Below are 25,238 nucleotides of genomic sequence, written 5' to 3'. Positions count from 1 at the left end.
TATGAGTATTTTTTACAATATTCTCAAACGATTCTTTGTACAGCTAGGGACAGGCACTTCCAGTTGAGGAGTAATTAGGAGCATGGGCTCTGGAGGGCATGCTCAGCTTCCATCTAGCCGCTACCTAAATGTGCAAACATGGGAATGTAGCTTAACTTCTCCAAGACAGATTAATAACAGGACCTATGAAGTTGGACATCTAAGCATTTAGGGCAGTATATGGAGGCTAGCAAGCTCTCGGCAAGCCTGGGCATCACCCCGCTCAGTCTCTTTGCTGTTGACACACTGGCTTGCAGCCACTGGGGGACCATGTCCAGCTTACACCCACAGGCTCCCTAAGGGAAACTGAGTGTCTTCAACATCCCACACAGAGCTCTTCTAACACTGATGACTTCCCCCACAGGTATTTCCACTGTTTGGCTTTTATATTCACCCAAATGAACAGAATCATCTCCTAAACAAAATTAGTCTTTAATCAGACCTATCCCTAGAATGCTGAAGGACAGGAAGCAGACTGGTGGCCCAAGTATCCAAGCATCTTTCATATTGAAAAAGAAGAGGGCTGGGAGTATCTCAGTGGTATGGCACTTGCCCATCATGCTTGAGGCCTTGAGTTTTGAGCTTCTGGATTTTATCCCCAGCACTAGCGGAAAAAAAGAAAAGAAAAAAAAAAAGGAAGAAACAAAGAAGAGAAGGAGAAGAAAGTTCAATGTTTAGAGAACAGTGTTTAGTGAAGGGAAAAAAAAGTGTAATATGAAATTGTGTATTTATGATAATTCATCAAGGTAAAAGGAATAATTGCATGGAAAATGAGGCCAGCCCTGGTGGCACAGTCTCTGATCCCAGTGACTCGGGAGGCTGAGGCAGAAGGATCACAAGTTCAAAGCCAGCCTCAGCAATAGGTAGGCACTAAGCAACTCAGTGAGACCCTGTCTCTAAATAATAAACACACACACAAAAAAGGGCTGGGGATATAGCTCAGTTGGCAGAGTGCTTGCCTTGCATGCACAAGGCCCTGGGTTCAATCCCCAGCACCAAAAACAAACCCAAAGTGGCTTAGTGATTGAACTCCCCTGAGTCCAATCCCCAGTACCAAAAAAAAAAAAAAAGTATGGAAAAACGATTAAAAGGAAATAGCATCCTTTTATGTATTTTGCAATTTTCTTGGTGCTGGGGATTTAACTTAGGGGCAATTTACCACTGAGCCACATCCCCAGCCCTTTTTTATTTTGATGCAGGGTCTCACTAAGTTGCTAAGGCTGGCCCGGAACTGTGATCCTCCCGCCTCACCCTCCTGTGTCACTGGGATTACAGTCTTGCACTTGCACTACCATCCCAACTATAGCAAAAAAAAAAAAAAAAAAAGAAAAAAGAAAAATTAAAGAGTTATATCCACTCACTCTCTCTGCACTTTTTCTATTTCCTACCTGATCCTTTATACTCTGGCATCCTCTCCAACCTCAGAGGGGACCCCACCTCTGTTTGTTTGGTTTGTTTTTTGGTGCTGGGGATTGAACCCAGGGCCTTAGTGCATGCAAGGCAAACACTCTACCAGCTGAGCTATATCCTCAGCCCCAGGGGACCCTGCCTCTGAAGGATCAGCAATGACCTCTCATTTGTCAAATCCAATGGTTACTCCTTTTCCTTGCCAGGGCAGGGCACTCTGCAGTTTCTTTTTTTCTTTTTTTAAAGAGAGAGAGAGAGAGAGAATTTTTTTTTTTTTTTTAATATTTATTTTCCAGTTCTCGGCGGACATAACATCTTTGTTTGTATGTGGTGCTGAGGATCGAACCCGGGCCGCACGCATGCCAGGTGAGCGTGCTACCGCTTGAGCCACATCCCCAGCCCTCTGCAGTTTCTAATATTGGTGTCATCCCCTCCTTCTGGAAACTCCCTGGCTGCCCAGTGGGCTTCCTGTCTCCTCTCTGTCTAGGGATACAGCTTTTGGGTGTGTCCTGCAGGTTCCCTAAGTCTTGGTGCTGCCTAGGTTTGAGCCTCTGGTCCTCACCCTCTCTGCACACCCTCCTCAGTGACCCCATCTACTCTTGGGATTGGTTATCCCATCTACACTACAAGTCCCAAATTCCAGCCTTGGCCTCTTGCCTGAGACCAGTCAATCCAATTCCTCTGGACACCTTCATCTGGATGTCTCAATAGCACCCCAGGCTCCACAGTCTGAAATGACTCATCATTTCTACCTTTCCTCAGTCCCCAATTCGCCAAACCAACTCTTTGTGCTTTGTTCCTTCGTTTAGGGTCTTTCTTGACCCTTTCTCACCGCTGCCCCTCAAATCTGGTCTGTTACTAATGCCTATGGTTCTAATTTTGAACAAAGTCTGAAGCACATGGGCTCATTGCTCATTCTTAGGCTTTTTTTTTTTAATATTTATTTTTCAGTTTTCGGTGAACACAACATCTTTATTTTATTTTATGTGGTGCTGAGGATCAAACCCAGGGCCCCATGCATGCCAGGCGAGCACGTTACCGCTTGAGCCACATCCCCAGCCCCTTCTTAGACTTTCTTTCCTCCCTCCCCCCTCCATTCCTCCTTTCTTTTCTTTCTCCCTTCCTCCCTCCCTTCCCTCCCTTCCCTTCCTACCCTCCCTTCCTTCCCTTCCTCCCTTCCTTCCCTTCCTCCCTTCCTTCCTTCCCCAGGGATTGAACCCAAGGGTGCTTAAACACTGAGCCACATGCCCAGCCACCCATGTTTTGTTTATTTATTTTTTTTTTTCTTTTAAGACAGGGTCTTGCTAAGTTTCTTAGGGCCCTGCTAAGTTGCTGAGGCTATCTTTGAATTTGAGAACCTCCTGCCTCAGCCTCCTGAGTCGGAAGGACTGTAGGTGTACACCTTCACATCAGGCTCTTCTCAGGTTTTAAAGCCTGCAGAGAAAAGGAAGCTGAATACCATGAGACAGTAACATCTACAAGGGGTATTACTGCAAAGCAGGCAAAATCATCAGTGTCATTTTGACACTGCCACAGTTAGATTTGTAATAAGCTCCAAATCATGCTTGTGGAGAACTTTGGAACCATGTCTGCACCAAATATGAAGGACCCTGTGTCATTGCCACTCTAACTTAAGATATTTTACTGGGGATGTGGCTCAAGCGGTAGTGCGCTCCTCTGGCATGCGTGCGGCCCAGGTTCGATCCTCAGCACTACCTACAGACAAAGATGTTGTGTCCGCCAAATACTAAAGAATAAATATTAAAATTCTCTCTCTCTCTCCCTCTTTCTTAAAAAAAAAAAAAGATATTTTACTGCCGATGTGCTTTCTCACCTTATGTTGCATAAGACCCTTGCTCTTTCTTGCCTGGATGATCATAGCAGTCTTCCCACAGATTCCTTTTCCTGGTCTTTCCTCTTTGCAGTTTGTTTGGTTTGTTTGTTTGTTTGTTTTGTTGCTGGGGATTGAACTTAATCCATGCATGCTAAGCATGAACTCTATACCTCCAGCACCCCATCCAGACAATATAATTTTCCCCCTTTTTCTTTTTTCAGTACTGGGGATTGAACCAGGGACATCATGTCACCGAGTTACATCCCCACTCCTTTTAATATTTATTTACTTACATTTTTGGTACCAGGGATTGAACCCAGGGGCACTTAATCACTGAGTCACATCCCCAGCCCTTGTTAAATTTTATTTAGAGACAGGATCTTACTGAGTTGCTTAGGGCCTTGCTAAGTTGCTGAGGCTGGCTTTGAACTTGAGATTCTCCTGCCTCAGCCTCCTGAGACTTGGGATTACAGGCGTATGCCACCATGCCCAGTGTATATTTAATTTTGAGACAGGGTCTTACTAAGTTGCCTAGGCTGGCCTAGAAGTTGTGATCCTCCTGCCACAGTTTCCCATGTAGCTGGAATTAGGCATGCACTACCACACCTGAGGTCTCATATTTTCTTTCTTAATTTTTCTGCATGCAGTGAACTCTGTTTCAAATATTGTGTGGATAGGTGATAGAGATTGATGTACAATAGATAAATATATAATCTAGGGGATTTGAAATTGTGAGGATTAGCCAGGTGCCATGTCACAGGCCTGTAATTCCAGCTATTCAGGAGGCTCAGGTGGGAAGATAGCTTGAGACCAGGAGCTGAAAACTACCCTGGATAATATAGCAAGACCTCACTTGAAAAAAACAAACAAAATAAAACCTGGGAGATCTGGGGATGTGGCTCAATGGTAGAGCCCTTGCCTAGCATGTTCAAAGTCCTGGGTTCAATCGTCAACACTACAAACAAACAAACAAACAAACAAAAAAAAAAAAAAGGGAAGAAATTGTGACGGTTGTTATATAGGTAAGCAGGGAAATGTGAGAGAAAATAACTAGGACCTGGGGAAGGAATTCTCTCAGATGCTGTCTTTGCCCTGAAATAGTAGGTCCTGATGGAACCAGAGATGGCAATAATAGAGAACCATTTGGGTGGGACCTGACCTGTGCTGGGAACCAGGGAAGGCATGAGAGGAATGAAAGATGAGAACCATCTCTGAAGACCTGAGGGAGGAGCTGCCTTGAAGAGGGAACAGCAAGTGATAAGGCCCTGAGGGGTTTTTAACTGGGAGGAAACATAATTTGACTTTTTATCTCCTTCAGAGATTACTTGCCCTAGGACAATAACATTTGGGGATGGGGTGGGTGGGGTGCTAACCACTAGGAAATTTCTGAAGTTCTGTGGGCTGGAGCTGGGTGTTGGCTGTGCAGGTGGAAAGGATTTCAAAATTCCATGAGCCAGGCATGGTGGTAGATGCCTGTAATTTCAGTTACTTGAGAGGCTGAGGCAGGAGGATGGCAAGTTTGAGGCCAGCCTGGACAGCATAGGCAACACAATGAAATACCCTCTCAACAATAAAAATAAATAATCAAGGGGCTGGAGATGTAGCTCTGTGGCAGTGTGTATGCTTACTATGTTGGAAACTCTAGGTTCAATCCCTATCGCTTCCCTCTTCAGCTTCATTTCCCATTTCTTTGTCTTTGCACATATTATTAATTAATTAATTAATTAATTAAAATTAATTGAACCCAGGGGCACTTTACCACTGAGCCACCTCCTCTATTTTTGTTTTGAGACAGGGTTTTGCTTAATCGCTGAGGCTGGCCTTGAATTTGTGATCATCTTGCATCAACCTCCCAAATTGCTGGGATTACAAGAGAGCATCAGAAGATTTCCCACTCATTACTCTTAATAACAATAGCAACCACCTTCGCAGTTATAACCCTGTACTCTGATGAAAGAAGTTCTTGAGTTTACATCCTGGCTATCCCATTTAGCTTCTCATGTTTTCTTTTCTTTCGTTTTAATCTGTTAAATGGTAATGAAAAGAACTTCATCTATTTAACAGTTTTTGTGAGGCTTATACAAACAAAGGCATCTCCCCCAACTAATACTTGTTAGTTATTACTACTGATCCCAAAAACTTTCCTAAGCACTTCTGATGTATCATCTATTTGATACATACACATTATGCCTTTTGGAAAACAGGTTTAGAGCTGCCAAGTCACTCCTCCGGAGTCGTTAAAGTTCCAACAGATAAGTCAGGAGTTGAAACCAGAACCTCACAAGTAGGAAAGCCCTAGCACACAAGCCTGAGTCACACGTAAGGGGCTTCTCAGCCAGATTCCCGCCCCGCGCCGTGCTGGGGATTGAACCCAAGACCTCGCGCACACTGAGCAAGTGCCCTGCCACTGAGGTACATCCCAGCCCTTTTCATTTTGGGTCTTAAACTGCCCAGGATGGCCTGGAACTTGCACTTTTCCTGTCTCAGCCTCGAGTCACGGGGATTACAGGCATGCTTCTCCCCTCCTCCACCGGATCTTTTGATTCAAATTGATAATTGGATGATAACTTGAAGATCTGATAAGCTATAAACTGCATCAAATAGGATTTGGGTAGGTAAACGGGATAGAGTCCTCCAGAGGAGTAGAGAAACCTGGCTGGTCCCTGATTGTGGATGAGGTTATTCTTTAACTTAGGCCTAACAAAGTGTGTGGGGGGAGAAGAGTTCCTGGGTCACTAGCGACCTTTCCAATACTGCCTTTCAAGGGCTGAAGACCCCCTGCTCACGAAAAGCGCATATCCCACGGCTGAGGTTTATCCTCGGCGGGGCTGGCAAATAGGGACGCGTCCCCTTTAAGGCGCCAGCTCGCCGGCGGCGGCGGCCGGAAGTATTGAAGCCCGGCCTGGCGGCGGCGGTGGCGGCAGCAGCCGTGGCGGCCTCTGCGCATGCTCCGTCGCCCGCCCGCCCTGGCCGCTCGCCGCCCGCCCGCCCGACGGAGACGGTGAGGAGGGGGAGGGGTGGGCGCGCGGGCGCGGGCGCGGGGTGGGGTGGGGGCGGGGGGGCGGGCGCGGGGGCCGCGCGGCGGCCGGCGAGGGCGGGCGGGCGCGCAGGGGGCGGGGGGCTGCTGCCTCCGCGGGCGCCTCCCCACGCCCTGTGCGTGCCGCCGCCGCCGCCGGGGAGCGAGCGGACGTCGCGGCGCCGCGGGGGGGTGGGGGGACGCTGCCGCTGGGTCCGCCCGAGCAGCCGGGCCGCCCCCAGCGCGGCCGGCCGCACCGCGTGTGCTCGGGTCTCGGGGACCAGGCCGGCGGGGCCGGCGAGCCCGGCACGGGGTGGGGGGTCCCGCGCCCCCGGACCGAGGGACCCGGAAGTCCTCGGCCGAGGGGCCTGGAGGGCCAGAGCTACTCCAGACCGAGACGTCCGGGCTCCCGGGACCTGGGCGAGGGGTCGGGGGTGCCCGGGGTACCCCCACGGGCGGGGTCCGTGAGCTCCGGCCCTTCGATGAGTAGCTGGGAGGGGCCTGGCGCCCGCCCGGGAAGAGGCAGAGGGGAGGGAAGCCCCGATGCCGCTCGCGGGAGACCCTCGGAGCGTCGGTGGCAGCGAGAGCCGAGAAGGGGTCCTGCTGAGGAAAGGAGGGTCCAAACTTCATCCGAGGGGCGCGTTTGAGGCCTCGGCTATGCAGCCAAAAGGACAGGAGTCAGGTCCTTTTCCAAGGGCAAGAGACAAGGGAGAGGGCAGGCCCACAGAGTCGGTGGGAATACACCTAAAACCTGCTGAAGTAGGAACAAGGGGGGTCCATCTCTGAGGGTCGGAATGGAGTGTCTCCGGATGCACAGGCAGAGAATAGGGTGGTCTTCTGTCAGGAAAGAGGGAAACGTGTGGTTTGAGGGCTGGGGAGAAGATAATTGAGGAAAAAATGAGGGTACCCCTGCTTTCTGAAATGACCTGGGAATTGACCAAGTGTCATCTACTTGAGGTGCCAGATAGATGAGGGCAGAGGAGGCTATGTGAAGGACTTGGGGGAGGGATCCACCAGACTTGACCTAGGGATCTGAAGAAGGCTTGGTAGTCCAAGGAGCAGGAGAAGCCCCTAATTATCTCAGAATAAGAGAAATAGCAAACACAGAGCTGGCTTCCAATGGTGTCTTTAGGAGAACCAAGAAATTGAGTTTTCTTCCTGTCCTCCTCTCCTCGCCTCTGCTAGTAATTACCAAAGTGCATTTGTGGAATTCTTTCTTTATGTACTGGTTGAAACCAGGGACAACTCCCCAGCCCTTTTTTATTTTATTTTTTAGTTTTTTGTGAGGTACCAGGGATTGAGCTCAGGGGTACTCAACTGCTGAGCCACATCCCCATTCGTTTTTTTGTATTTTATTTAAAAACAGGGTCTTACTGAGTTGCTTAGCGCCTCGCCGTTCCTGAGGCTGGCTTGGAACTCAAGATTCTCCTGTCTCAACCTCTGGAGCTGCTGGGATTACGGGCATGCTCCACCAGGCCCTGCCCCCCCCCCCCCCTTTATTTTATTTTTACACAGGATCTTGCTAAGTTGCTGAGGCTGCCCTCCAACTTGGGATCCTTCTGCCTCAACCTCCTGAGTTGCTGTGATTACAAGCACGTGCTCCTGTGCCAGCCTATGGGACTTTTAAAGTGGTTAGACTATATTTATTAGTCTGTTAGCCTTGTCCCAGTTATGTATATTTAGTGTTTACTGGTTTAAATGATGACTTATATTTTACCTCAGCAAATGCATTGAATGGCTAACTTCTCAACTTCATTGGTTTAGTTTTAGCCCTAACCCCTGGACTCTAGTGGAATGACTTGTGAAAGAACTCTTACTTCATTGCTTCCCTAAATATCATTGGTCTCCAATCTATGACATATCCAGAACTTAATTTACTCTGGATAATTCCCTCATAGCAGTTCTGTGTGATATGCCTGTTGGCTTTATTATATCTGGTAGCACTCTGCACTCTAAATCATCTACTATAGGCTGGAAAAGGAATAAAGAATGAAGGGGGGGCGGGGATTAAAGGATTTCCTCCTTAAGTAATAATAAAGCTTCAATTTAGAAATCTCTTAAAATTTTCTTCTTATTTATTTGTTTATTTTTGGTGTGTGGTACTGCGGACTGAACCCAGGGGTGTTCTATCCCTGAGTATGCCCCAGCCCTCTTATTTTTTATTTTGAGACAAGGTCTCCTAAATTACCCTGGCTAGCCTTAAATTTGTGTCTCCTGCCTCAGCCTCCTGAGTCAGTGGGTACAGATGTATGCCACTAGGCCTGGCTCAACTTGGACATTTCTTTAGAGTACACTGTATGGTCTAAAAGTTGCAATAAAGTGTGGAATAAATTATATTCTGGGGTTAGAAATTTTCAGAGTATTTATTATTATTTTTCAACCACCAATTCCAATCTTTCTACAGTGATGCAACAACACTTGTGCTTATTTTAACCATTACATCATGCCATATTTTAGACATTGGTTTTCAGGACACACAAAAATGAATTTAATTCAGTAGCCAGTTGTGGTGGCACCTGCCTATAATCCTAGCTACTCAGGAGGCCGAGGCAGGAGGACTGTAAGTTTGAGGCCTCTCAGCAACTTAGCAAGACCCTGTATGAAAAAGTAAGAACTACTGGGGGTATTGCTCAGTGGTAGCATACCCCTGGGTTCAATCCCCAGTAACAAATTTAATTTAAAATAAATTTAATCCAGAGTAAATTTTGGGACAGTATATGCAATCATGTGCTTACTTACAAAGTGTCTTTTTTGTCTTTGAAAATAACTACCTTTTCTCCATCCTTGCCAAGAAATATACATTTTTTTTTTTTTTTTTTGGTACTGGAAATGAAACCCAAGGCCTCACATATGCTAGGCCTGCACTCTACCCCTGAGTTACACCCCCAACCCCTGAAATCTGGGAATTTCATGTATGTTTTCTATACACGTCCCTAGAATGAAAGTGTATATTTTCACAAGGAATACTCTAAGGCCCTTTCCATGAAATACACAAAGGATCAACTCACTCATCTTGCTGTAAGTTTTTGTTGCTGTAAACAAGAGCTACTTTTCCATTTACCTTTACCTCAAAGAGAAGACTTTGCATTAGATCTGTATAGTCTGTAGGCTGGTTTCAGTTTACTCACTAGAAATATGGTATTTAGGGTAATGGGAGATATTCATCCCAAACTTGCTTCTCTAAAGAATGTATAACTGGAGCTGGGGTTGTGGCTTAGCGGTGGTAGAGGGCTCGCCTAGCCCATGTGAGGCGCTGGGTTCAATTCTCAGCACCACATACAGATAAATAAAAGTAAAGGTATTGTGTCCATTTGCAACTAAAAAAAATTAAAAAAAAAAAAAAAAGAATGTATGTCCTGGCATGGTAGTTCATGCAAGTTCAAGGACAGCCTCTGCAATTTAGTGAGACTGTCTCAAAAAAAGGGCTGAGATTGTTTCTTGGTGGTACCCTTGGGTCCAAGCCCTAGTACTGCATACTGCAAAAAAAAAAAAAAAGAAAAAAGAAAAAACGGGTGTGTATGAATTGTATGTTGAATCAGACTCAAGTCTGACTGACACTGAAAACATGTAGATGACTATAATTATCTTCTCTGATAAAGTCTCAGAAAGTTTAGAGAAGGAATCAGAACATTCCTTTTGGGTTCCAGGATGTAGAGGGGTCAAAAGTAGAGTAAAATGTGAGTTCTGTTGAGGAAGGTATTAATCAAGAACTTAGTTAACTACTTATTCAGAATGTTGTGAGGGGATTCAACCTTCAGGTAGAAGGTTGAAATTAGAAGATTCCTTCTAGTTCTTCTATAACCCATCAATTTACCTAAAGTATTAATTTTATTTATTTTTTTAAAGTTTTTTTTTTTTTTTTTTTTTTTTTTTAAGAGAGAGAGAGAGAAAGAATTTTAATATTTATTTTTTAGTTTTCAGCGGACACAACATCTTTGTATGTGGTACTGAGGATCGATCCCTGGTCGCATGCATGCCAGGCGAGCGTGCTACCGCTTGAGCCACATCCCCAGCCCTAAAAGTTTTTTTTGTTTTTTTTTTTAATATTTTAGTTTTCAGTGGAGACAACATTTTTATTTCATTTTTATGTGGTGCTGAGGATCAAACCCAGCGCCTGCGCATGCCAGGCGAGTGCACTACTGCTTGAGCCACATCCCCAGCCCCATATTTTTTAAAGTTTTAAACACCTTTTTCTAGTGATAAATTTCACCTGGAATTTATTTTTATTTTTATGTTTATTTATTTTGTGGTGTTGGGGATTGAACCCAGGGTTTTGGTCATAACAACACAAACACTCTGTCAACTGAGCTATATCCCCGGCCCTGGAATTTATTTTTTTTATTTTTATTTTATTTTTTTAAAGAGAGAGTGAGAGAGAGGAGAGGGAGGGAGAGAGAGAGAGAATTTTTTTTTCAATATTTATTTTTTAGTTATCGGTGGACACAACATCTTTGTTTGTATGTGGTGCTGAGGATCGAACCCGGGCTGCACGCATGCCAGGCGAGCTTTGCATGCATGCCAGGCGAGCGCGCTACCGCTTGAGCCACATCCCCAGCCCCTGGAATTTATTTTTTATTTATTTTTGTGTGTGTGGTGTTGGGTATCAAACTCAAGACCTGGCACAGATTAGGCAAGCACTGAACCACTGAGTTATAAGACCATCTCCAGGATTTAAATTTCATATATAGTTTAATTTTAAAAAACACTAGTATTGAGCTGGGGTTGTGGCTCAGTGGTAGAGCGCTTGCCTATCATGTGTGAGGCACTGGGTTTGATCCTAAGCACCACATAAAAATAAATAAAATAAAGGTCTTGTGTCCATCTACCACTTAATTTTTAAAAATCCACTAGTATTTAGCATGTAGCAAGCTTATGGGAATTATTTCCCTAAAAATGCACTTACATTTAAATAATAGCTTAGGTAAATTGATGCTTCTAATTTCAACCTTTTACTCTAAGATTGAGTCCCTTCTACAAAATTCTCTTTTTGTTGAAACAGAGTCTTGCTAAATTACCAAGTCTGGCCTCAAACTCGTGATCCTCTTCTCAGCCACTGGGTCCAGCTTAAGGTCTTGATCTAATGAACTTTCCTCAATTAAGAACTCATTTTACTCCTGAGCCCTTTTACACCTTATAATGCAAAAAGAATATTCTGGCTGCTTCTTTAACCTAAGATTTTATCAGAGAAGATAATTTAAATTAAATATATAATAATAACATGACAGTGTTTGACAGTTAATGAATGGTCTATAAATGTTACCTGCTGTTGTTTTAATTTGTTCTACATTTTTATGACTCAAGTTTTGAAAATATCTATAAGTTCAGTTATTCTAGGATCAGTATGCCTCATCATAGCCCTTTTTAACCTTTTCTAGACTTAAGAATTAATTGGTTTAGTTCTGTTGCAGACATCCAGTTAAACTAGTTTTTGATTCTTGCTTTTATCTTCCTAGTTTTTTGTTTTGTTTGTTTGTTTATTTGGTTGGTTTTTGTTTATTTTTAATGTGATGCTGGGGATGGAACCTAGTGCCTCACCATGCTAGGCAAGCGCTCTACTACTGAGCCACAATCCCAGCCCCTTCTTCTAGTTTTGAATTGTAAATTTTCAGAAGTTCAGATTGTGTGCTATAATATCTCATAAATTCCTTTCTTCCTCTAAGATATAACAGTGTCATACACCTCTTTTCCTTTTCTTGTCCCTGAAGAGCAAGTATTGCTCCTTTTATATCATGGAGCTAAAATCTGTGCATGATATGGAATAGACTCAGTAAATATTTGTTGAACTGGTCATAATGATGGGCCATAAGCTATTCAACTTAGCCTAGCTGCCTAAGCAAATTTCTATCCCCTTAAGACTTCTAGAAAATTCTAGAAGTCTTTTAGGGTAAGATGTCATGCATTGAACAAAAAATGTATACTTGCTATGTGCTGGGTTTCTTTAGAAAGGCTCAGGTTTGCACTTCTGTAGGTTTAACATTTGGAAACCATTTATTACTCTTCTGTGTCTTGGGTATTGTGATGGGCCCAGGGGAGCCACTGAATAAGTAAAAGGAATATTTAGCTGGGTACAGCAGTGTACACCTGTAGTCCCAGCTACTCAGGAGGAATTTGAGACCAGCCTGAGCAACATAGAACATGAGGCCCCATCTCAAGAGAAGAAAAAGGAAGGAACAAACAAAACATTTGGTGAGGTGGCACGTGCCTGTAATACTAGCGATTTGAGAGTCTGAAACAGGAGAATTGCAAGGTCGAACCAGCCTCAGCATCTTAGCTATACCCTGTCTCAAAATAAAAATACAGAGCTGGAGGATGTAACTCAGTAGTAGAAAGAAGAAACAGAGACTGACTGACTGTGTGTGTGTGTGTGTGTGTGTGTGTGTGTCTGTGTGTGTGACTGAAGATTTGACACAGGGCTTTGTACATGCTAGACAAGTGCTCTAGCACTAAGCTACACCCCCAGCCCCCAAAAAAGAAAAGGAAAAGAAAGAGAATAAAAGAGAAGCAAAGAAAAGCAGTCCTTTCCTATGAGGTACAATTTGATGGGGAGAAGCTGACAAAGTGAGGTGATGAGGGAGCAAGAACAAGGTTTTTTGCTTTTTTTTTTTTTTTTTTTTTTTTTTTATGGTGTTGGGGATTGAACCCAGGGCCACGTTCATAAGCACTCTACCAACTGAGATATATCCCCAGCCCGGTTTTTTGTGGGTTTTTTTTTTTTTTTTTTTTTTTTGTACCAGGGATTGAACCCTAGAGCACTTAACCACTGAGCCACATCCCAGCCTTTTTATTTTTTATTTTGAAACAGGGTCTCACTAGTTTGCTTACAACCTCACTAAGTTGCTGAGGCTGGCTTTGAACCTGTGATCCTCTTGTCTCAGTCTCCCAGGCCATGAAGATTACAGGTTTGTGTCACCATGCCTGGCAGGAACACAAGTTTAAACTTAGACAAGTAGGTCACAGAAGACCTCCCCAGGGAAGTGGTATTTTAAATAAGTCACAAAAATGCTAGCAGGGACTAGCCAAAAGGAAAGAAAAGGGAATTCTAGGTAGAGGAAATAAGTGGGAAGCTTCAGATGAAGAAAAAGAAAAAGGCATATCTGACAAACTGGAAAAATTTGATCTTAGGAGCCTACTCTGAGAACTATGAGAAATGTTAGCAAGGTGGGCAGAGGACAAATTTAGAGAATTTTGTAAGCCAAATTAAGGTGTTGTGCTTTATTCTAACAGCAACAGGAATACACTGAAGGATTTTTAAGTGGGAAAGTGGCCTCTGGCCTTTAGTAGGATTACTTTGACTGCTGTGTGGAGAATGAATCGGAGGAGACCAAGATAGAAATTAGGATAGAGAGAAGAAGCAGCTGGAAAAACCCAGGTAACAAGAGTGTGGTGCCCCAGATATGGTGGTGGCAGCACAGATGGAGAATGGGAGGATGATTAAAAGAGGGAGGTAGAATGGATAGGATTTGGTGGTTGATTGGATTTAGAGAAGAAAGAGAGGAGTCAAAAATAACTTCTTGTTTTCTGGCTTGTGAAAATGGGTGAAGGGAAGCCCCACATACCGAGGCAGAAAATACAAAAGCAGGTTTGAGAAAGAGTATCAGTTCAGTTTAATGTGCCTATAAAATATTGTAGAGGCTGTTGAATACAGGAATATAGAATTCATGAAAAAAATAGGAATTTTAACTAGGTCAAATCCAAGTGAAATTGATTGACCCATCATATATCATTGCCTAAGATGAGCAGGGCAATTTAGCAAGACTCTCAAAATTAAGAAGAAAGGGCTGGGCACATACTTCAGTGGTAAAACATTTGCCTAGCTAGCATGCATGTGTTCCGGGGTTCAATCTCCAGTACTGCAAAACAAACAAACAAACAAATAAATAAATAAATAAAGGTGGGGGTGATAAGACAGTGAGTGGTACAGTGTGTACAAACCAGATGGTAGGGGAATACAGAAAAGAAAAATGGTTTGACAATTAACTTCATGGAGGATAGGCTTTGATTTGGGCCTTGAATAGAAAAGGAAATGAGGGACAAAGGGCTTAAAGCATAACAAGGGCACAGAAATGTGAAAATGCATTAATATGTTCAGAGTATTGAAAGTGGTTGGTATGTGTGCAGCTGAAGTTCTAGGGGTGTGATAGACACAAATAAAACTGTAGAAGTATTTTGAGATCAATGAAGTAAACTTTTTTTGGTGGGGGATGAGGTACTAGGCACTCGACCACTGAGTCACATCCCTAGCTCTATTTTTTATTTTATTAGAGACAGGTCTCACTGAGTTGCTTAGCGCCTTGCTAAACTGCTGAGGCTAGGTTTGAACTTGCAGTCCTCCTACCTCAGCCTCCTGAGCCTCTGAGATTATAGGAATGAACCCCTGTGCCTGGCTGTCCTGGTCATTTTCACATAGCCATATGTTTAAGTAAATACACAGCTCTTACCTGTGTTCTTGTAAGTGAATCTCTCTTTTCAACTGTGAAGACTAACAACTGCAGAATGTCCAGGTGTCTGTGTTTTTGTTAAGAATGGAACAGTACTTTGAGTTATTTTAGAATTAAAGAGCACATGATGCTGCATGTTGGTTTCTTCAGTAGCTCTGTAAGGGTGATATCAGCTGAGATCAACTCCATTCTTTTTGAGGCAAAGAGGTATTAAAAAGTTCCTAGGGGCTGGGGATATAGATCAGTTGGTAGAGTGCTTGCCTTCCATGCACAAGGACCTGGTTTCAAACCCCAGCACCTCAATAGATAGATAGATAGGTAAGTAGATAGACAGATAGATGGTTAGATGGATAGATAGATAGATTTTCTAGAAGATCCTAGAAGGTGGGTGTGTTGGTGTATGCTTGTAATCCCAGTGACTAGCGAGGCTGAGGCAGGAGTATAGCGAGTTCAAAGCCATCCTCGGCAAAAACAAGGCACTAAGTAACTCAGATCCTGTCTCTAAATAAAATACAAAATAGAACTCGGAATGTGGTTCAGTAGTCCAGTGCCCTTGAGTTCAATCCCTGGTTACCTGCCCCCGCTCAAAACAAAACAAGGGCTGGGGCTCAGCAGTAGCACACTTGCCTGGCATGTGTGAGGCACCGGGTTTGATTCTCAGCACCATAAATAAATAAATAAATAAATGTCTATAAACAAGTTTAAAAAAATTAAAACAACAACAACAAAAAAAGAAGTTCCTAGAGAAGTTAACTTTTTTTTAAGTTTATAGAGATTACATATTGAAATTCAACATTTATTAAACAAGTACTCAATGCAAGTCATCTTCCCCTTCCCATACAACTTAGTTCAGTCAGTCAGCAGGTTCAAAGTATTTACAAAAGATGGAGAACTTGATGAGGTGTAATGGCTAGTCGCACAGAAAATAGATAGGACACCTACTTTCCAGGAGCTTTCTGTTTAAGATGGAACTAGTATTCAATAAACCAGCTCTTCAGAATAAAAACCCAAAACCTTGAATTGTAGTGCTTGTGAGCTTCTGTGGTGTTTGTATTCCCAACATTGCTGATCTCAAACTACTACCAACTTGAGATGTCACTACTCAGAGTTGAGATGAGAAACACATAGTTGGTTCTCGGGAGCTGGTAGAGCTGGCTGTAGCACATCAATCAGTGAATAACACATATTAAGAAAACCTGCAAGTGGAATATGGTAGAACACATCTATAATTCCATTCATTGATTTGGTAGACTTGAGGCAGGAGAATAAAAGTTTAACAACTTAGTGAGAACCTCAGCAACTTAGCAAGACCTTGTCTCAAAATAAAAAGTAAAAACAAAAAAGGACTGGGAATGTAGCTCAGTGCCCTTTGGATTCAATCACCAGTATGAAAGAAAGAAAGAAGGGCTGGGGTTGTGGCTCAGAGGCAGAGTGCTTGCCTAGCATGTGAGAAGCACTGGGTTCGATCCTCTGGGTTCGATCCTCAGCACCACATAAAAATAAAGGGGGGGGGCTGGGGATGTGGCTCAAGCGGTAGCGCGCTTGCCTGGCATGCGTGCGGCCCAGGTTCGATCTTCAGCACCACATACAAACAAAGATGTTGTGTCTGCCAAAAACTAATAAATATTAAAAAATTCTCTCTCTCTCTCTCCCTCTCTCTCTGTCTCTCTCTCTTTTAAAAAAAAAAAAAATGAAAATAAAGAAAGGGGGGGTCTGGGGTTGTGGCTAAGTGGTAGAGCACTTGCCTAGCACACGTGAGGCACTGGGTTCAATCCTCAGCACCACATAAAAGTAAAATAAAGGAATTGTGTCACCTACAACTAAAAAATATATTAAAAAAAACAAAACAAAAATAAAGGTATTGTGTCTACCTACAACTAAAAAATATAAAGAAAAGAAAAAAAAAAAAAACCCTACAGGGCTGGGAATATAACTCAGTGGTAGAGAACTTGGCCTATCATTCATGAGGTCCTGGATTTGGTCCTCGGCACCAAAAGGATGGAAGGATGGGAAGGAAGGAAAAAAGAGAAAAGAAGGAAGATAAAAGGGTGTGAGGAAGGAAGGAAGGAAGGAAGGAAATCTACAATAGCTAATGCTGAGGCATTTCTGGAAAGATCAGAGTCCTGTCAGCTCCCTCCTATAATTCCCATCCTTTTCAGAGGACAATGATCTCCAGGGTGCTCTTGGAATTGGTAGTCATTATTTTGGCATTTCTCTCCTATGGTTGCCATCTTTCAAACCAGATGAAGTAATTTGTGCTTCTTGTTTCCTAATAGAAGCCCCAGCTATCAGACTTCATGTGAAAGATGGCTAATGCAGAAGTGAGTGTCCCAGTGGGAGATGTGGTTGTGGTACCCACTGAAGGAAATGAAGGGGAGAACCCTGAAGACACTAAGACCCAAGTGATCTTGCAGTTACAACCTGTGCAACAAGGGTAAGTGGCTAGAAATTTGGTATTCTGAAAATTTGGGGGAGGTTTAAAGGGTGGGAAAATTGTAACTTTATGGTTGTTTAGCCCAATGGAACATTCAACATCAATCAGTTGGCTGAGTTTTCATAGTGATATGTATTATGTTATTTTATTTTTTTTTGTGTGTGTGTGTGTGTGCTAGGGATTGAACCTAGGGCCTCGTACATGCAAGGCAAGCACTCTACCCGCTGATCTTTATTCCCAGGCCCTATATTTGTCTTTTGTTGTTGCTGCTGGATATTGAACCTAGTACCTTGCATTTGACTGAGCTATTTCCTTAGTCCCTGTATTTGTCATTTTAATATCATTATAACAGTTATCTATTTCCTTGTATCCCTCTTTCCTCTCTGATGAGAGATTTATAAGGATAAGTTATAGGGATCCCTCATCTTATATAGTAATAGGTTTTTTTTTTTTGCTTTTTTTTTTTTTTTGTACCAGGGATTGAACCTAGGGCCTCATGCATACTAGGCAAGTGCTCTATCACTGAGCTATATTTATTCCAAGCACTCCCACCCTGCCCCCAGACAGGGTCTTACTAAGATGCCTTGAATTTGAGATCCTCCTGCCTCAGCCTTCTGAGTCACTGGATTACAGGCATGTGCCACTGCGCTTTGCACTATGTCTACACAACGTTTTTTTTTCTTTTTGGTACTGGGGATTGAACTCAAGGGCACTCGATGACTGAGTCACATCCCTAGCCCTATTGTGTATGTTATTTAGAGACAGGGTCTCACTGAGTTGCTTAGCACCTTGCTGTTGCTGAGGTTGGCTTTGAATTTGTGATCCTCCTGTCTTAGCCTCCCAACCTGGTGGGATTATAGGCGTGTGCCATCATGCCCACCTCAAAAGAGGTCTTAAAGGAAAATAAGAATTAGATTTGCACAGAGAAGGAAGGGTAATTCTTCTGTCTTGGAGAATGTATAGAAGATCCTTCATGGGATTAGCAGTGTTCCTAGGCAAATAATACAGTCCTAAGGTTTTTTTTTTTTTTCAATTGCCCCTCCTGCATCATACAGGTTTCTGCCAATCCTGTTCTAATCTAAGTAATGTACCTTGTCTTAAATATTTCAATTTTCAAATGTATAGGTTCATTGGTATACCTTTGTGATCCCAATGATGAAGGAGGCTGAGGTAGGAGGAGGTCAAGTTCAAGGCCAGCCTGGGCAATTTAGCGTGACTATCCCAAAATAAAACAGATAAAAAGGGATAGGGTTATAGCTCAGTGGTAGAGTGTTCTTGGGTTTAATCCCTGGTACTGCAAAACAAAAAAAGAAAAAAAGTTCAAATATATACACAAATAAAGAAAACATTATAACGAACCCCCCAGCTTCATCAATACATGGTTGACTATTTCATGTCTTTATCATCCCACTTTTTTTTTTTTTTTTTGGTACAAGGGACTGTACCCAGTGAGCCACATTCCTATCCCTTTTTTATGTTTTATTTAGAGACAGGGTCTTTCTAAGTTGCTGGGGGTGGCTTTGAACTCATGCTCCTCCTGCCTCAGCTTCCTGAGCTGGGATTATAGGTATGTGCCAGTGTGTCCTGCTCTTTATTTTTTTTTTAAGTAAATCTAGATATTTGAATGTATCTTAAAAAAATAAGGATTTTTTTTTTTTTTTTTTTTACTTTGGCAATACTGGGTATTGAACCCACAGGTGCTTTACCCATAAGCTACACCCCCAGTCCTTTCTATTTTTAATTTTGCCCGAGGGTCTTGCTGAGTTACCTAGGCCGGTCTTTAATTTGTGATTCTCCTGCCTCAATTACAGACTTGCACCACCGTACCCACTTCTTGGCAGCTTTATTGTCTCATGCAGTCCTCATTTCTTCTATCTTTCTTAGAAAGTGTTCCAGTAGTCACTTGTCCTATCCTTATTAGAGACAGGGGAAAAAAAAATCTATGCTATTAGTCTTAGTTTTTCCTTTTTCTTTTCTTCTTTTTTTGTGGTACTGGGAATTAAACATAGGGCCTTGCTTATGATAGGCAAGCACTATACCATTGAATTGCATCCCCTACCATTTTCATGTTTTTATTTTGAGAGGCTTTTGCTAAATTGCCCAGGCTGGCTTGGAACTTGTGATCCTCCTGCCTTAGTGCCTCCTAAATTGTGGGATTATAGGCAATGCACCATGGTGCCTGGCTCATTTTTTTTTTTTTTAATTTAGTTGAATTCTTCTTTATATTTTCCTAATGATATTGCCTTTTCTGGAAATTCCATGTTTCTAGATATGGGCTTTTTTTTTTTTTTTTTTTTTGGTACTGGTGCTGGGAATTGAACCCAGGACCTTGTGCATGCAAGACAAGTACTCTACCAACTGAGCTGTATCTCCAGCCCCTGGGCATCTTTTTTTCCTGGCATTTTTTGTTGTTTCTTTTTTTCATTATTTTGTTTTATTTATTTTTTCACCTTATTGGTTTTAGATATCGTCATCTTTGTACAACATATATTTACTCCTTAAGCCACTGTTTACATTGAGCTTAGTATATGGGCTAGCGAGTAAACATTTTGAGATACTACATTTTGACATGCCTATAACTGATGATATTCAGTTGATTTCTCTACTTGTATTTTCTAATTATTTGAATATTTTATTGCATTTTAATCTTATTTTTAAGAAATGAAAGGGGAGCTGGGCAGTAGTGCATGCCTCTAATCCTAGCAACTCAGGAGTCTGAGACAGGAGGATTGTATGTCCAAGACTGACCTCAGCAACTTAGTGAGACCTGTCTCAAAATAAAAAATAAAAAGGACTAAGGGCTGGGTGCCATGCTACACACCTGTAATCCCAGCGGCTCGGGAGGCTGAGGCAGGAGGATCGAGATTTCAAAGCCAGCCCCAGCAAAAGTGAGTTGCTAAGCAACTCAGTGAGACCCTGTCTCTAAATAAAATACAAAATAGGACTGGGGATGTGACTCAGTGGTCAAATACCCCTCAGTTCAATCCCCAGTAACCCCTCCCCAAAAAGGACTGGGGTATAGTTCAGTTGTAGAGCACCAATGGAGTTTAATCCACAGTACGGCAAAAAAAATGGGGGGGGGGTGGTTTAAAAATATTGATACCAGTAGTGAGATGTAAAGAACTCATATGACATGAGATAAAGATGGATAGCATCAGGAGCCAGTGTTAAGCCACAATCACACTTAACCTGATTGGCCATGGGTTTATGTAGGAAGGAAAGAAATACTCAAGAATGTGTATAAGACTCTGGGAATATATTGGTGAAGATTATGTGTAAAGACAAAATAATAACAGATTTTTATATAAATATTTTTAGATTTCAATATATAGAACTCCCCTTATGTTAATTTAGCTTTTAAAAAAATATGTATATATGTATACACATATATTTATGTACATATATGTATATATATTAGTTGTAGATGGACACAATACATTTACTTTATTTATTTTTATATGGTGCTGAGGATCGAACCCAGTGCCTCATACATGCTAGGCAAGTGCTCCTCCACTGAGCTACAGCCCCAGCCCTCTATTTAGCTTTTAAATATATGACATTTTAAACTTTTTCAGGTATTCATTGTATACATATTTGCAGAAATGCATTAATTAGCAAAAGTAGACTATTTCTTAGCAGTCTCCATATATGCATAGAACCTGACACATTGTGTAAGATGATACTTTCATATTAACAGTAGGTTGGCTTTAAAGTATATACACTTTTTAAATTAAATTAAATTAAATTAAATTTTTTTTGGTACTGGAGATTGAAGACAGGGGCACTTTACCACTGGGCCACATCCCCAGCCCTATTTTGTGTTTTATTTAGAGACAGGGTCTCACTGAGTTGCTTAGCACCTCCCTAAATTTCGAGGCTGGCTTTGAACTCTCCTTCCTCCTGCCTAAGCCTCCCTAGCTGCTGGGATCACAGTGGGTGCCACCACCTAGTGGTAGTTAACTTTTTCAACTAAAATCTCTTTTATAACATACTCAAAAAGTTTCCAGGGGAAGTTAAGGTACCAGGATTTTATCACCATTTTTGAATTTCCAGTTCACTTTGGATTGATTATCGAGTTTTAAACATTATGTGATTAGAGTTTTGTTTTTTTTGTGGAACTAGGGATTAAATCTAGAAGTGCTTTACCACTAAACTACATTCCCAGTCCTTTTTATTTTGAGACTGGATTTCACTAAATTGCTGAGGGTTTCACTAAGTTCCCCAGGCTGACCTTGAACTTTTGATCTTCCTGCCTGCATCTTTTGAGTCCCTGGGATTAAAGGCATGAGCTACCATGCCCCAGGTAATCAGAGTTTTAATATTCCATAAATTTATTCAATGTACTGACTGATTTTAATTTTTTCTGTAGAAGAAATTCAGTCCAAATGTGGTAGGATGATTCAATTTGAGGAGGAGCAGCCCTGTTTTTCCTTTCATGCTGTATCTCTTTCTTGTAGGAAGTTTAGGGTCACAGACTGAGTGGGTAGCTCAGTGGAAGAGCACTTGCCTAGCATGTGCATGACCTTGGGTGTAATCCCTAGCACAATAAACAAACAAGCAAATAAATAAAAGCAAATAAATAAATATTTTTGAAAGTTTAAAGTCAAAGAAGATGTATTAATTCTATCAGAACAATAGGGTACCCCTTAGTTTTTGAGATAGGACCTCACTAAGTTGTTGAGGGTCTCATAAATTGCTGAGGCTGGCCTTCAACTTGTGTTCCTCCTGCCTCAGCCTTCCAAATTGCTGACATTATAGGCTTGGGCCACTGCATCTGGCCTATTTATTTGTTTGTTTTTATTTATTTTTTCAGTGTTGGGGATCACAACTAGGGCCTCAAACATGCTAGGCAAATGGTCTATGTCTGATCTGCATACCCATCCCATATTGAGATGGGTGTTTAAGAGTTTTCTAACTTAAAAAAGTAAATTTCTTGGGCTGGGGATGTCGCTCAAGCGGTAGCGCGCTCGCCTGGCATGTCTGCGGCCCGGGTTCGATCCTCAGCACCACATGCAAACAAAGATGTTGTGCCTACCGAAAAACTAAAAAATAAATATTAAAAAATTCTCTCTCTTTCTCTCTCTCTCTCTCTCTCTCTCTCCACTCTCTCTTAAAAAAAAAAAAGTAAAGTTCTTTTTTCTTTTTCTCTTTGTTTTCTTCCTCATACCAAGGATTTGAGGCTTTATTTTTATTTATTTATTTATTTATTTTTGGCGCTGGGGATTGAACTCAGGGGCACTCGACCACTGAGCCACATCCCCAGCCCTATTTTGTATTTTTTATTTAGAAGCAGGGTCTCACTGAGTTGCTTTGTGCCTTGCCCTTGCTGAGGCTGGCTTGAACTCCCAATCCTCCTGTCTCAGCCTCCCAAGCCACTGGGATTACAGTCATGAGCCATTGCACCTGGCTGAGGCTTTGTTTTAATAGTGCAGAGAGTTGTTTTTGTTTGTTTTCTTTTCTTTTTTTTTTTTTTGATACTGGGGATTTAACTCAGGGATATTCTACCATTGAACTACATCCCTAGCCTTTTTTATTTTTCATTTTGAGATAGGGTTTCCCTAAGTTGCTTGTGGCCTCATTAAGTTGCTGAGGCTGGCCTCAAACTTTAGATCCTCCTGCCTCAACCTCCCGAGTTTCTGGGATTATAGGCATGTGCCACCATGCCCAGCTTGGAAGTTATTTTAAACATAATAAATTCAACAAAATCCTGTGGGAGATCCAAATGTATGTATTTATTTAGCAGGTATCTGTTTCCTGGTTTGAAATTTAAAAGGGAAGTCTGTATTACAGGTGTCACCATGGAGTTGGATAGTCATCTATGTAAAGATTACTCAGGCAGGGCTGGGTTGTAGCTCAGTAGTAAAGTGCATGGCTTATGCATGAGTCACTGGGTTCGATCCTTAGCACCACATAAAAATAAATAAATAAAATGGAGATATTATGTCTATCTACAACTAAATAAATATTTTAAAAATAAATAAATAAATAAATAAAGATTACTCAGGCAGTGCTTTCAAATAACAAAGTGTAAGAATTAATGCATCAGGTTTATTATAGAAATTAAGCAAACATATGACAGTAAATTATGTTAGATTATCTGAGCCCATGAATGTGGAGACATTTTAGGTTGGTCTGTATTACATAACTGTCCATTGAGTGGTGCCTCTAGTTACTAGTAGTTAATTTGGGCATAGTTTTTTTTTTTTTTAATATTTATTTTGTTGTTGTTGTTGTTGTAGTTGGACACAGTATCTTTATTTTATTTTTATGTGGTGCTGAGAATCGAACCTAAGGCCTCAAATGTGCTAGGTGAATGCTCTATTGCTGAGCCACAATCCCAACCTGGGCATAGTTTTTTTTTTTTTTTAAATCTTACTTTTTTTTCATTTTTTTTGTTCATGTTAATAATTTGGTTGTGATGCTTTAAAAGATGCTAAAGTGCAGGAATGGGAATGTAGCTCAGTGGTAGAACACTTGCCTAATATGCGAAGTCCTGGGTTCAATCCCAGCACCCCTAATACACACACAATGCTAAAGTACTGAAGAAAAAAAAGCTAAAATATCTAGATTTCAACAAAATACATCAATTTCTGTCGTCAACATGGTTCTTCCTGTCTTGAATTATTTATATTCTTTTCAGGTTAATTCTATGATTTCATCTTGTATTTGAAGCAAAACTTAAAAAAAAAATTTTTTTAATTAAAAAAAAAACTATGTCATGAACATTTTTAGTGATGTGATACAGGGAAAAGGCTGGTGAAATAAAATAGCAAGTGGAGTATACTAGCAAGAATTACTTTCCTTTGAAATGAGGAAAGTTGTTGCTGACTTATTTCCATGGTAATAGCTAAGCAGTCCTGCGCAGCTTGAAGTTTAAATACAATGGGAAACTAGTCAAAGTACTAACATAGAATTGTTAAGTATATTTATTTTATTCCTTTTGAGATAGAGTAAAAACAAATTTCTTAACCCCATGCTGTGAATATTAATTTTTTCATGATTTATGTAGTTTGTTTATCGATGGACACTTTTACAACAGGATTTATGAAGCTGGGTCGGAGAACAACACGGCAGTTGTAGCAGTAGAAACTCACACAATACACAAAATTGAAGAAGGAATTGGTAAGTCTTTGTTTTTCTAGTACTTTTGACCTTTGCTTCCTTGGTTGAGCTGTTTTACCTTTGTGTGTGCGTGTGTGTGTGTTGGGGGTCAAACCCAGAGATAGCTTCACCTGTGCTAGGCAGATACTCATTGCCAGCCTGAGATACCTTGCCTACCATGCCTTATGTTTTCCTTACACCTAGTGTGCCTACTAATACTGCAGCCATCAATTTGATGGAAGCATATTTAGAGACTAAGACCTACTGACTAAGATGTCAGGGCTTACAGATGATTATTTAATATCAGTATGCTAGGGTAAATGAAAGATTATTCATCTATAAAAATCCCACAAAGATAGAAGCTTGTCTAGCAAACCCCAGGCCCTGGTTCAATTCCTACTACCATCCAAAAAAAAAAAAAAAAAAAAAATTTCCACAAAGAAATAGAGTCTCAAGTTGATACCTGTCATTAGAGAAATTGCCGATAGGGATTGATGAGGTGTTGACTCAAAGGTTGTCAGGAGAAAGAAACTGGAAAGAAACTTTGAAATTAAGCAAACTTAAGTTTAAATCCTATTTTCTCACTTTTTTTTTGGTAGTATCAGGGATTAAACCCAGGGCCTTGCACATGTTAGACAAGTGTTCTACCTCTACTACTCATCTATGCTGCAAGCCTTTTTTTTTTTTTTTTTTGTATTCAGGATTGAACTCAGGGGCACTTGACCACTGATCCATGTCCCAGCCTTATTTTGTATTTTATTTAGAATTAGGGTCTCACTGAGTTGCTTAGTGCCTTGCATTTGCTAAGGCTGACTTTCAACTTATGATCCTCCTGCCTCAGCCTCCCGAGGTGCTGGGATTACAGGCTTGAGCCACCATGCCTGGCTCCAGCAGCCTTTTTTCTTTTATTTTGAGGCAGGGTCTCACTAAGTTGGCCAGGCTGGCCTTGAATTTGTGATTCTCCTGTCT

General features: G+C 41.7%; 1 protein-coding gene across 3 annotated transcripts in view; it reads left to right on the top strand.

The window, feature by feature from the left end:
* The first annotated feature begins 6,198 nt into the window (after positions 1 to 6,198).
* The window catches only part of Gmeb1 (glucocorticoid modulatory element binding protein 1), a 44,280-nt gene continuing 25,240 nt past the window's right edge, over positions 6,199 to 25,238 (top strand). The window contains exons 1-4 of one of the 3 annotated variants that reach the window (XM_076860928.2): positions 6,252 to 6,281; positions 7,663 to 7,927; positions 17,011 to 17,168; positions 24,178 to 24,290. In XM_076860928.2, coding sequence (XP_076717043.1) covers positions 17,041 to 17,168; positions 24,178 to 24,290 — 241 coding nt within the window. In that variant the 5' untranslated portion in view covers positions 6,252 to 6,281; positions 7,663 to 7,927; positions 17,011 to 17,040. Of the gene's footprint in view, positions 6,282 to 6,702; positions 7,928 to 17,010; positions 17,169 to 24,177; positions 24,291 to 25,238 lie in introns of those variants that run through there. The other 2 variants (XM_076860926.1, XM_076860929.2) reach the window with 2 other exon arrangements.

This window comes from Callospermophilus lateralis, chromosome 7 (assembly GCF_048772815.1).
Source record: "Callospermophilus lateralis isolate mCalLat2 chromosome 7, mCalLat2.hap1, whole genome shotgun sequence".
Classification (NCBI taxonomy): domain Eukaryota; kingdom Metazoa; phylum Chordata; class Mammalia; order Rodentia; family Sciuridae; genus Callospermophilus; species Callospermophilus lateralis.
This window is presented reverse-complemented; position numbering and strand designations above follow the sequence as displayed.